Raw genomic sequence first — 13,045 nt, forward strand, 5'->3', positions numbered from 1 at the left:
AAAATTTTAGCTATCACAGATAGTTCGGAGCACTAAAGAAATTTATTTAGAGATCCAACAAACCTGGCTCTTATACCCCATAAAATAATTTCAATATTGAAAAATCGGTAGGAGAGATAACTTTTGTGCAATTCTCTGACTTTTCTAGTTTTTCCAGGTCCGAAAGATGCACAACACTACTAATCAGATCTGTATTATCTTCAACATAAATTGTTAGTTTTTTATTTTCCCAAATGTTAATCCTTACAATTATTTGCATGATCACGCCATACATCAAGTCAATCAGTACAGTATATTGCAACTAGTATAGGATATACAATAAAAATTGTTTATAATAGCATTTCATGTTAGTTGACTGACTAATAATCCTTAGTTATAAACATTAACTATTACTACTATAGAATAATTAAATGAAGGAAAAATATCAATTTTAAAAACATCTCCGTTTTGAGAATTGAACATTATCTTTTTTTCCTTCTTTTTTTTTTTAATTTAACAAACAATACGGCTTTATTTTTTACTTTTTCATATTTATTACTTATTTTTCATGTAGCGGACCTCAAACAACCACAGATGTGTACACATGTACGACTGCAAGTGAAGAAGTAATAACGTACGAAGAAATGGAAAGCGTTATCCCGCAGTTCCTAAGGGAATTTCCATCCAAGAGGATTTTATGGCCCCCAAACTGCTATCACGTTCCCAACCCTTTCTTACACACCATTTTATTCTTTTTCCTTCAACTGATACCAGGGTTAATACTGGATCTGTTATTTATATTATGCAGGCAAAAACCTCAGTAAGTAATATAATAATTTAGTGGATTGATATAATATATGCATATACACATGTACATACTGCGTGTATCAGGATCGGCAAGCCATAGGCCAAGTTGATTATGCACCTAATTTGGAACAAAACAAGAAAGTTCATATAGATGATGGGTGCCCAATCAAAGTTACGCATGCCACTGTGAAGAGTACCGAGGGTTTGGAATTGGCGAGAAATTATTTTTTTTTTCATTCAGTTCCATATACCTTTTAATTAATTTAATTAATACCTTGAAGAAAGGTATTAAAACTGACGGATTAAAATATACTCCAAAAAATCCATCATCAAATCACCTTTACTCAGTCTAAGGACTGCTTCTATATATCCTTTGACTATATTCCACTTATCCCTGTAAAACATATCCCCCACCTAGGTCTCATTTGAACCAACGACTCAAATCCTCACACAGAACTGAAAAGAAGGAAACTCTTTGTCAATTTCGACAGTTAACACTTACTAGACAAACGGTCTAACGTTTGCATAAATCGCAATACGATACTCAAATGTACGGTGCACCCATGTCGAACTATATACATAAACCATATAAAAAGCTAGCGAAATAGTAAACAATAATAAAAACTCGAAAAAAAATGAATCGTACCAGAGTTAGTATTTCACAAAACAGAATAAAGCGTAGCAGAAACAACTCCATCAAATATAATAGCTTTAAATGTAAAAACTTTTTTCTTACTTGCAGAGACAAACTTTTCTCATGAACTTCCATTAGCTTTTAGCCGTAATAGCCAAGAAAGATTTTCTTAATTATATCTTAAAAGCAGGAGTCGTTTTTAATATTGATTTATACATCAATATGTAATTCTGAAAATTTATCTTTATGAGAATTATTCAGTTGGAATATTAATGGAAGTCTTTCTGAGTTTTTTTTTGTGAAATGAAAGTAAAGAAAAAAGATAAACGTTTAATATAAACCCAAGTAATTATCAATCTATACAAGACTTACATGAAAGCAGAGATTTTTCTCTACTTTAAATAATTTTCAATGAAGATTTTTAGTTTTATAAATAGTTTTAAGGATGAAGAGCTCAGAATGAAAAATGAGCGAAAATTAAGGTATTTTTGGAATAAAATAAACTTCAGCGAGGGTGTATTTTAATTAATTTAAAATATTTACTTTTTAATGACATTTACTGTATCTCTTGTATAGTAAAGGTAAAAACTGAACCATTTTCTGAAAGCAACTAACGTATAATTAGTTAAAGGAACTCAAAAACGTATTTTTGTATTATCGGAACAGCGGCTACTTTTTTAAAAATAACCATAATTGGTCTGGACACACGGAGTTGAGCTTTGGGGGTGGGGGAGGTCCCACTAAACTGTTGATTTCTTCTTTTATTCACCCCTTACAATCTAAAAACCTACCTAAAATCTATAATCCCCCTTACTTTGTCACAAATAAAACCATCTATAATGACCCAATGTTCCAAACGAAGATTTATTTGAAAAACAGAGAATTTTTCGACATTGGTCAACCCCATAAGGCCCCTTAAGTTAAGTTAAGCTATATTTCTTAAAGGGAATATTATCGACTTAGAGTGATCACGTTCTAACCTATTTAAAAAAACAAAACAGAAAATCTCAATATTCTGTTGAGAATCGGACCAGGGTCTGTATAATTTTTTTATGTAATAAATGAGATGTAGAATCACCTCCTAGCTAATAGTCTGCTAATTCTGATACATCCATTATTTAAATGCTGAACATAACGCTATTTAGAATTAATATTTATTTTATGATACATATTTAAATGTAAAATATTGTACTTTAAATAACAAACAGTTTTTTCTCACAATTTACTTATAATCAAAGAAAAACTTACAAAGATCAACAAAAATATTAAAAAAATTATTTTCAGGTTCACATCAATGAACAAAAAGCTTATAAACGGGTATCGAGTAAGCAAAAACATCATTGCCAATAAAGTAGTATTTCCGAACCCACGATTCAAAGAACTGCCGAAATACCTGAAAGAAGAAGATCATAAAGACTTCGGTTTTACAATAAATTATAGAGGTGAAGAAAAGCAAAGGTTTTTAATGAGACAAGTCATAGCCTTTTTCAAATACTATATGAAGGAAGACATGTGTGAAGAGAATATTAAAAAAAATAGGGAGCGATTTGAGAGGTACACTTCCAATTTCTGTTATATATATATATATATATATATATATCAATATGTATTCTGTTAATAAATGTCCTATGATACATTTTTTTTTTTAAATGAATTGAAATTACATATGAAATTAAATTGTGCTCATTACAACGCTATTTTAAAAATAGTAAATGCAGCACACTAATTAAATTTATTTTTAATGTATTTCTTAATTCCTACAGGATAAAAAGGATACACAGCATTATACAAAATATAGGAGGATTCGTTGTGACATGGTATCTAATGAGTCTCGCATTATGGATCATCTTGATTGGTCAAGATTCATTTCCCTCAATATTTGTAAATATGAATCATTTATAATTCAATTATTTCTCTTAGTTTAATAAGCATACTAATGTTTATTTTACTTTTTTTCACAGAATTAATGACGATCACATACAAGAGATTCACAAGAATCGAAAACAAATTTATTAAAATCATATAGTTACTACTTTGAACAGATTACATCATTATTAACCGAAGTATAAAAAATGTTACTATATTTTTTATTGTCGTACTCATCCAAAATAAATAGTAAAAACATAAAAAAATTAAACACATTATTTAACATCGAACCTTTTCCCTTTACGAATATTTATATTTTTATTTTACATACGTAGAAAAACTATCACTATTAGTTAAGACATTTAGTAGCAGCAACATTAAATCGTAATTCATTAACTATTATTAATATATGTATATGTAATATTGTATAATATTTAAAACAGTTATTTTAATTATTGAATGTTCACAAAAGGTCTTGTAATGAGGCGAGGAGAGTAAAAATCAAAATTTTAATTTTTTTCAGGAAACATATTTCATTATACCAGGTGATTTGTTTTTTAAACCAACTATTATTAAATAAGTAGTCAAACTACACAGTAAACATATTTAAAAAAAAAATTCGCTCTAAAAATGTTAAAGCTAACTGCAAAATTTAAAGAAAAGAGTTTTTTTTAGCAAAAACTCATTTTGTTAATAGAAGCGACAAGTAAGTTAGTAATACACTCTGAACACAATTTGTGTTCTATAGCAGTATGTTTTTTTACATATTTCGTGGATTGATATAAAAATTATCTCAACCTCCATCTCCATACCTTATCTAGTACTTTTTACAAACAGAATTTCGAGATGTTAATTTTCACCAATTACAAATAAATCATAAATACCCTAATAAGGTAGTTTAACAGAAGACTTAATATAAAAATATTTTATATAGATTTAATAACTTAATATTAAAAAAATAACTAAGTACTCACTCAGTAATTCGGAGTAGAAGGAACTTAATGGATTACTGTACCTAAAATATAAACAAAAATCACTATAACAAAACAACATTTTAATTATTCATAAATACATTAAACATAACAATAACAATTATTAATAGAATTTTTTGAAACAGTAGTTAAGTTAAAAAAATATATAGAAATACAATTTTTAAAAATAAAAATTTATATTAATGTAGGTATAATTGGAAAATTCCTTTTCCAATTTTGAAACCGCTGATAATATTTGAAGTTTTTATTTGACAGAATTCAAATTTCAACAGTTTTCAGAAAAATGGAATCTAATAATATTTCTCCATGCAAAATTTTTACTTTTCTTATTTCCAAAAGTTTTTAAAATACAACAAATTACAAAAAAATTCCATTAGGCGCTTCACACTTTATTCGACGCTAAATAATATTAAAGACGCTAGAATCAATATTAAAAATAAAAAAAGTTATTGTAGAGAAAGTCATTGTGTAAACTGAAAGGCTCATAAAATAAGTGGCCTAATTCAAATACATAATATCAAGTATATAATTCTACAAATATTCTTACACAATACACAAACTTCATTGATTTTAATCATCAACAAAAATGGTTTAAACAGAAGACATATTAATCAAGCGGCAAAGCACATTTTGCTCACAGTCTTACAATAAACATTAAACTGTGTCCCCATCATGTATTTCTTAACCACTTGAGATCCCCAGTAAATTCAGTTATAATTTAATATTGAATTATAAAGAAGATAATTCCAGAATCAAAAGTTCTTCAAAGTCTTAAACAGATAATACAAGTAATCGAGCCGTAAAACCACGTTAAAGAAATACCGAAGTAGGTTCAACAATCTTAACGCTCGAATGGACAACTGAAAGCCAATGACGTAAAAATAAAAGGATTTATCAAAGGGAATGTATAGACACCGAGGGGAATTACTGTTTTGAAGGTTTCCGATATCGAAAACCATTAGCCCGTTAAGGCTGGAAAACAAAACGAACTTGGCTTTACCCTTAGCGACCATTAAATTAAAAGAAAATAAAAAAAAAATTATGAAAATTGAAAATGAAAATTTAAGAAAATGGTTTTAAAGTTCATCGATCAACATTATACATGGAAGCTTTAAATACATGCAAAAAATTGAAGTAATAATGTTTCAAGAAAAATTTAAAGATAAAACGGACGAGTTTCGAGGATAAAATTTTAATTCAAAATAGGTTATATTTATATAACTATAGAAATATAATCTCTTTACATTTATCGTGATAAAAAATTAAACATCTAAACATTTAATAAGATTGTAAACAAAACTAAAAATGTAATAAATAAGTGAAATTTCGGCTTGAGGGTAGATTTTTTTTAATTTGTCCAAGTATTTTTTTTTTTTTTTTTTTTTTTTAAACTCGTAACTTATAAACTTGTTTTATGTCAAAAACTTTGACGAAAACTTTTTCATTTCTTCAAATCTTTAGTATAACGGACGTTTCGAACTAAATCAGCTCATATTTAACCTACAATAATATGTATAAATATCACATTCACTATTTAAAAAACCATGAGAAGACATAAATAAGTTTTTTAAGAAACAACATTTATATACCTAAAACGATCAGTAAAACCATGGTCGACATCCTACCGCAACAGCCGCAGGGAGGAGGTTGCTCTGGCCCGCTTGAGAATAGGTCATACTCTCCTCACGCACTCTCACCTGATCAGAAAACTGCCACCTCCAACGTGCAAATATTGTCAGTCCATTCTTACGATTAGACATATTTTCGAAGAGTGTACTCACTATTTGCCAACAATAAACAGAATAGGACTGACCCCAAATTTATGAAACTCTCGCAGATGAGGAAGCTAAAATTACACGAGTATATGAATTTTTAAAAGCACATCGCCTTCTTCATAAATTATAACTCCTCTTCGATTTTTATGTTTTTTATTTCTTTTTTTAAAAATTATTTTTCTATTTTTTATTTATTTTATTATTATTTTTTTTTTACTTTTATCATCCCATAGGCGTTGATGACCAGAGGGTTTTACGCCTTTAAGCAACAATCAACAATAACAACATTTATATACCTACATAAAACAGCAAAAATTTTGTTTTCCTTTATTTTTCAGTTTAAAACTAAAAATGTAAAAATCCATTGTAGGATTGAGTTAAATAGTGGTGTATTTTATACATATAAACAATTTGTTTTCTAAAAATAATTAATTTATTAACGTAATCATTTTAATTGTTAAATGTGAACTACATATTATTGCATGTAGAAGATGAGCTATTATAGCTTGAAACGTCCATTATTAAAAGATTTGAAGGGTTGATTTTTTCTTTTAAATTAATATGATTAGTATATCACATTATATATAATGTTTTGAAAATTTTATTAACAGTAAATTAATTATTGATCGATAAATGAGCTTTCTAAACTCTATAATGACATATTCCATATTTTATTAATTTTCACCGATTAGTTCAGAAGAGATGGATCAAGTATATGACTTGTTCACGCCTTCAATCATAAATTTCCCGATAGAATGAAGTTGCACCCCTTTATGAAGATGAACTAAGGTCAAGGTTTTCCCTGGAAGTCAATTTCAAAGTATGAACCAAGAGAAAAAGTATTAAGAACCGCGCACTACGTCAGCACTGACCTATTTTTCCTTGATAACTCTACAGAAGAAAATGGTTAGCATTTAGCAAGTTTTTAGTACAGAAACATAATTTAAATTCAACCAAAGATTATAAGTATCTTCGGTACCATCTCTATATTTGCTATAGTTCAATACGTTTTAGTGATGTACGTGTTATTAAACATAAAAATTAAAATGGAATTTCCATGCGATTAGGAAAAGGATCGGACAGAATATTTGGACTATTAAATATCACTTCGAAGGGTTTGAAAATAATAATTATTTTTTATTTCAAAACAGGTTCAATTGAAAATTAATTTTTATTTTATGAAGGAAGAAACCTATTTATTATACACTAAAGTTTCGCCCCAATATATAGATCCTTATGAGGGCTATAAACAATATACAAAAAATAAAATAAAATTGCTAACTAGAGTAGAACTATAAGATGACATAAAAACGTATTGTAAACTATTATTAGACAATAAATAATTTTAAAATAAGAAAATTAAATAAAAATAAACTGCTAACATTAAAATAAAATGGAAATATCATAAGCAGAATAAAACAAAAAATATACGTGCAAAACATGATAGAGTAAGAATAGAAAGTAAATATAATATTTAAGAAGGATGAACTTTACTCAGCTGTAATAAAATAATATAGATATATGATAGAGAAGAAAATTATAAATACAATTTCAGAAAGAAGTACATACAATAATACAGATAATATAAATGCAAGGTAAAATTATGAGGTAAAAATGTATTACAATTACACGTATGTATTACAATATATGTTCACAAAAAGGATGAGATATGTGAGGATAAGTAATTTTACTTCTAAAATGCATAATTCAGGAGAGCAAAATAAATCGTCCCATTGTTATTTTCGTAAAATATAAATTAAAATTTTATCAATTATTTTATATTCATTTTCTTCCAAATATTTAACTTTTATCAGAGAAACTTAAAAATATATATTTTTACATTATGTTTTCCCATAATTAAAAAACAAAAAAAAATAAATTGTACATTGAACCAATCCTAGAAGGCTGAGTAATTATTTAAATAAAAAAAAACACAGAAACCTTAAATAAATAAAATTTGGAATAATATATTTATTATTAATGAACTAGAATTATTTTTAAGTTCAAATTTTATTAACAGTTTTTCAATAATTTTTATAGAGTAATCTTTTTGAATCAAAAATTCTTATATAACAGTTATACCTCCTTTCAAAAATACAAATAAATAAGTAATTCGTACTGAGAAATTTATTGAAAAAATAAAATAATATTTATTACAAATGTTTATGTAAATCAGAATCAGTAAAAGATTAAAAAAAATAAAAAGGTAATATTTGAATCAGTTTTTCATAACATTAATAATTCTACTGTAATATTTAAATAACTATTTTTTAACTTGAACGAAAAACTTTCCTTTTTGATTTAAAAAAATATTTTTATAGATTATTCGATTTTATGATGAATTTTTTTATCGTAAAAGTTAGATATTTCTTAATTTAAAAAACAAAAATTCTTTTATAACTGTCAAGATATGTGAATTGAAATTGGAATATTAATTTCACATAATTTAAAATGTATGCAGCAAGTGCTATTGTGATATTTATTGAAAACTATTAATAACGATTTCGGATCTGATTCTTATGAAAATGCATAAAATCTTATAATTAACACTGAAAGAATCTCTACATGAAGACATTGAAGGCCTTTGTAATAATGACAGTCCACCTTTTTTCATCCTCTACACTCCCTTCTCAGATCCCCGCAGGGGTTAAAATTTAAATAGCCCTTTGTCCGACTGAATCCGCTGGAACAAAAGCCCTAAACATGGGCTCTTAATATTGCACTCGGTCCCTTGGGGCAGTTGCTCCCGGTTCCTCTTTAAATTGTAATCGTTTTACAACATTTATACACTTCAGTTAAGTTTAATTTATTGCCTTCCCAGATAATAGAAGCTATTTTCAGCTCGTATAAATACTTATAAACCTACTAAAATTAAACTAAGAAACAAGATAATGTACCAGAGTTGGAGCTAAAGTAATTACAATTACTTTCTAATTACTATAATTTGGAATTTTAAAAGTACAATTACAAGTAATTGTAATTGCAATTACTTGGAGAACTGATTTAATTGTAATTAATTCTATGTAATTGTACTACAATTACAAGTAAGTGTATAAATTAGTAATTGTAATAATTGTAAAGATTGAGCACTAGGTTATGTTTTCCAACATGTTTAAAATAAATATAAAATCGTTTTTATGATCACGCGCTTGCGTATTGGTGCATTTTAACTTATAGGATTTCTGCTCATATAAAATGTGCTAAAATATACCCAATTCATAAATCATTTAAATTACATGCAATAGTAATTACAATTACTAAGAGTCAAGAAGTAATTGCATATTCTCTTACAATTACTTCAGTATAATTGTTCTTCAAAACCACTGATTTTTTATGTTTTGGACCATTTGATGGTTACCTTAGTGTAATTACGGTGCAACTAAAACAATTAATTGAAGTTGTAATTAAATTACTCATGTAATGATTCCTGCCCAACTCTGTTAGGAACTAACCACCATTTTCTTTTTTCGTTGAGTTTTATGAAATAGCAAAGCAAACAGTTTTATTCATCCTGTTATCATTAAAATTAATTTTATTAAAAGTAACTTATTTAATAAATCAGTGAGAGCATCAGCATAAAATATTTTTAAATAGTTGGATATGCTTATAAATTAACAGTAGTAAGCGAATTATTAGAATATATTATATATTTTGGAGTTAACGGAACGAAGAACGTTCATATAGATAACAAGTTTTTATTCCAATCGATATTACCACCCTTTAGATAACAACTTAGTTACATCTGTAACTTCCTGAGATTTGTCATATCTGACCTTCAGTGCTTTCAAAGGATTTAGTATTGAAGTCCACTTCGGCTTCAACCCGCTTAAAAGAGATTAATGGAAAGGGAAACCTAATCCTTAAGCCAGTGTCTCGTGGTTTAAGGTGGGCAGTAGGTGACTCCTGGCCCTAAAATAAATGCTTTAGAACAACATTCTACGGCCTATACTTGTATGTAAAAAAAAAAATTCCGGATAACATAAGTAAAAAATAGTATAAGTAAAAAACAATATAAGGCAGTAAGATGCAATTTTTTTTTTATTATGAAAAAGTTAGATTCTACGACCAAAAAATTCAATACATGCTATCTTCTTATTATTTCGAATTGAAGATTAGGTGACTCCTGGCCCTAAAATAAATGCTTTAGAACAACATTCTACGGCCTATACTTGGGTGTAAAAAAAAAATTCCGGATAACATAAGTAAAAAATAGTATAAATAAAAAACAATATAAGGCAGTAAGATGCAATTTTTTTTATTATGAAAAAGTTAGATTCTACGACCAAAAAATTCAATACATGGTATCTTCTTATTATATTGAATTGAAGATAAAAAAAAATTACAATGAATATACAAAAAATAATATGAACAAATATGTAACAGATAATTTATAATAATAATACTTTAATTCTTTTGCTTTTTCTTGAAAGGAGTCAGAGTTAGATCACAATTTAAATAGAAATAAAACAATTTAATTGGTTGTAACAAAATTCTGTATGGATAATTCATAAATAATGAATTCATCGCTAACATGCACAAATACAACACCCTTCTGATGTAACCAATGCATAAATCGCAGTTTACATTAGGAGGAGATGGTCAGAACGGTACTAAAAATTGTTAAAAAAATTATTATTATAAATCATAGTTTCGAAAGCGGAAAGCTAAATGAAAACAAGATTCAAAATATTATGAGGTATGATAGATATGAATCATTCCATGATAAACTCCCTAACCATCCAAACCCATTAGCTTCCAAACTTGCTTCCTCTTCTGATCTTGATTATTCTCCAAAGAACACGAAAAGAAGATGGCCTCGAGGTCTTCTAATGAAGAAATGTTATTAAAATCCAATCTACTAATGGGTTATTTCTTCACAAATCATTTATCATTTGTCATTAGAGCTTATTATTGCCTTAAATACAATAGTAAATTTCGAGAAATAAAGAAAAAAATAATAAAATTAACCAATGAAATAATAATATATATAATACGATAATTAATTTATATATTGTAGATATAAAAGCCTCCAGAAAAATTACCACGGTAAATCAACACCAGGTAATAAGCAGAATTTTAAATAAAGTATCACAAAAACTTGAAGGAGCTGTATGTTTGAAAATGAATATTTGTAAATTGACTATAGTGAAGAGGAAAATGGCGAATAGAATAAGCCGAAACATTACCAAAATGCGAAGTATATACCATATAGAATATAGAATAATAAGTGTTTGGTATTATTATATAAATTTTATATTATATAATGTATGAATATGCATTTAAAAAAATACCATGAATGTATGAATATGAAGTAATCTATAATTACCTATGTAAATCAAATCTTGTTAATATTCAATTATGACGTTATTTAATAACATAACAGTACTATATTCCATGTGGTTTTAAATTTTATTCAACTAAGCAAACAAAAATTACAATATAGTTTATTTTTTAATAATTCTTATTGGTATCAATAATAATAAAAAACGATAAGCAAACATATTATGAGAGTTAAATCCTTGAAATTCCAAAAGTACTAGTATGGGCCTGTATATACGGTATTAAATACTTTCTTCAGCCCTCAGTCCAAATAGTTCTTGAGGCTCGCCATTCCCTTGGGAAAGTCCTGGAATTTTTCACTTATTATTGTTCGGCGTGCTAAGGGGATAGGCCAATGGCATTCTTATAATTTTGTTCTTCCTCAATACTCCATTCATTTTCCAAGCATCAATTGCTTGACGATTGCATAGCACGGTTGACAAACTTGTGGTATAGAGCTAACGCAGAGTACTAAAACGAACCAATAGACATCAACGGACATTAAAAAAATCATTAATACAGAATATCTATGTTCCAGCTGGATAACAGACCACTTTGAATATTAATGTTGGACATGTAAATGAAATAAATGTTTTGAGACTATAATTTGGATAGTATTTTTGAATTAATGATTAGTTTATTTCAAAAATTAAGAATAAGAATTAATCTGAAACACGAAAAGATCTAACCGAAAACAACGAATTTCAAGAGTTACATAACAAATAAATAACCAATAATAAACCTCCATGATCGACTAAAAACCTGAATACCCATGAATTATGAAGGTATAATTTTCCAACAACAAATCACAGCAGAAATAACGGAACACCTACGTACGTATCATTAACAGATAGTTAATTATATAAGGAATTCCAAAAGATTTTCTTAACTAACACTGATCTTAGTAGTAAAGATTTTTTCGTACTCGCATCAGTTATTGTAAAAAAATTAAAATAAACTTCATGGAGGGTATAATTTTGTTTTTCCGGACGTTATAATACTTTGTGGAGAAAATACTGTCTTTAGAGGAAACAAACAGTAACAATAGCTGAAAATCAGAATAATGCAATATATTTACTTTAAAAAATCATAAATTTTGCCTAAATATGAATGAAAAACTATTAAATTTAATCATTTTTAACGGTAATATAATTCTTTTTTCAAAATAAATCTTTCGGAACATATTAATCCATATGTTTTAGATATAAAAGCCCCGAGAAAAATCACCACAGTAAATAAACGCCAGGTAATAAGTAGAATTTTAAATAGAGAATCACAAAAACTAGCAGATTATCTTTCAGAAAAATGAAATAATCTAAAACTCACAAAATAATTCATGATCAATGTTCAAAAAGATGATAATAATATAAAATTTCAATCTCAAACATTAACTGCTATCAATAATAATTGCTACAATTGAAAAAAAAAATTAAAAATTAGTAAATAAATATTAGCATAATAAGGTTTTTTCAACTACTTTTATGATTCAGTCATAAAATAGTCATGAAACATCGCATATTCTTTTCCAAAACTATTATCATTTAACTTGAATTAGTGAATGATAACACTTTCTTCCTTCTTCCTGTATAATAATTTATTACTTATTACATAGCAACGTTTCGGGAGATTTCCCCCATCTTCAGGCTGCTGATAACAAAACTTATCTTTAACAT

The 13,045-nt window shown here is 27.1% G+C and overlaps 1 protein-coding gene and 1 long non-coding RNA gene across 2 annotated transcripts in view; one reads left to right on the top strand and one right to left on the bottom strand.

The window, feature by feature from the left end:
- LOC106686834 (putative fatty acyl-CoA reductase CG5065) overlaps nucleotides 1-3,540 on the top strand; it is a 13,487-nt gene extending 9,947 nt beyond the window's left edge. Inside the window, exons 8-11 of the mRNA XM_014430391.2 lie at nucleotides 554-799; nucleotides 2,705-2,974; nucleotides 3,184-3,301; nucleotides 3,382-3,540. Coding sequence (XP_014285877.1) covers nucleotides 554-799; nucleotides 2,705-2,974; nucleotides 3,184-3,301; nucleotides 3,382-3,387 — 640 coding nt within the window. The 3' untranslated portion in view covers nucleotides 3,388-3,540. The remainder of the gene's footprint in view (nucleotides 1-553; nucleotides 800-2,704; nucleotides 2,975-3,183; nucleotides 3,302-3,381) is intronic.
- The window catches only part of LOC136795894 (uncharacterized), a 355,650-nt gene that overhangs the window by 169,921 nt on the left and 172,684 nt on the right, over nucleotides 1-13,045 (bottom strand). The window lies entirely within an intron of this gene.

This window comes from Halyomorpha halys, unplaced genomic scaffold (genome assembly GCF_000696795.3).
Source record: "Halyomorpha halys isolate HHAL.00 unplaced genomic scaffold, Hhal_1.1 Scaffold886.1, whole genome shotgun sequence".
NCBI classification, from domain to species: Eukaryota; Metazoa; Arthropoda; class Insecta; order Hemiptera; family Pentatomidae; genus Halyomorpha; species Halyomorpha halys.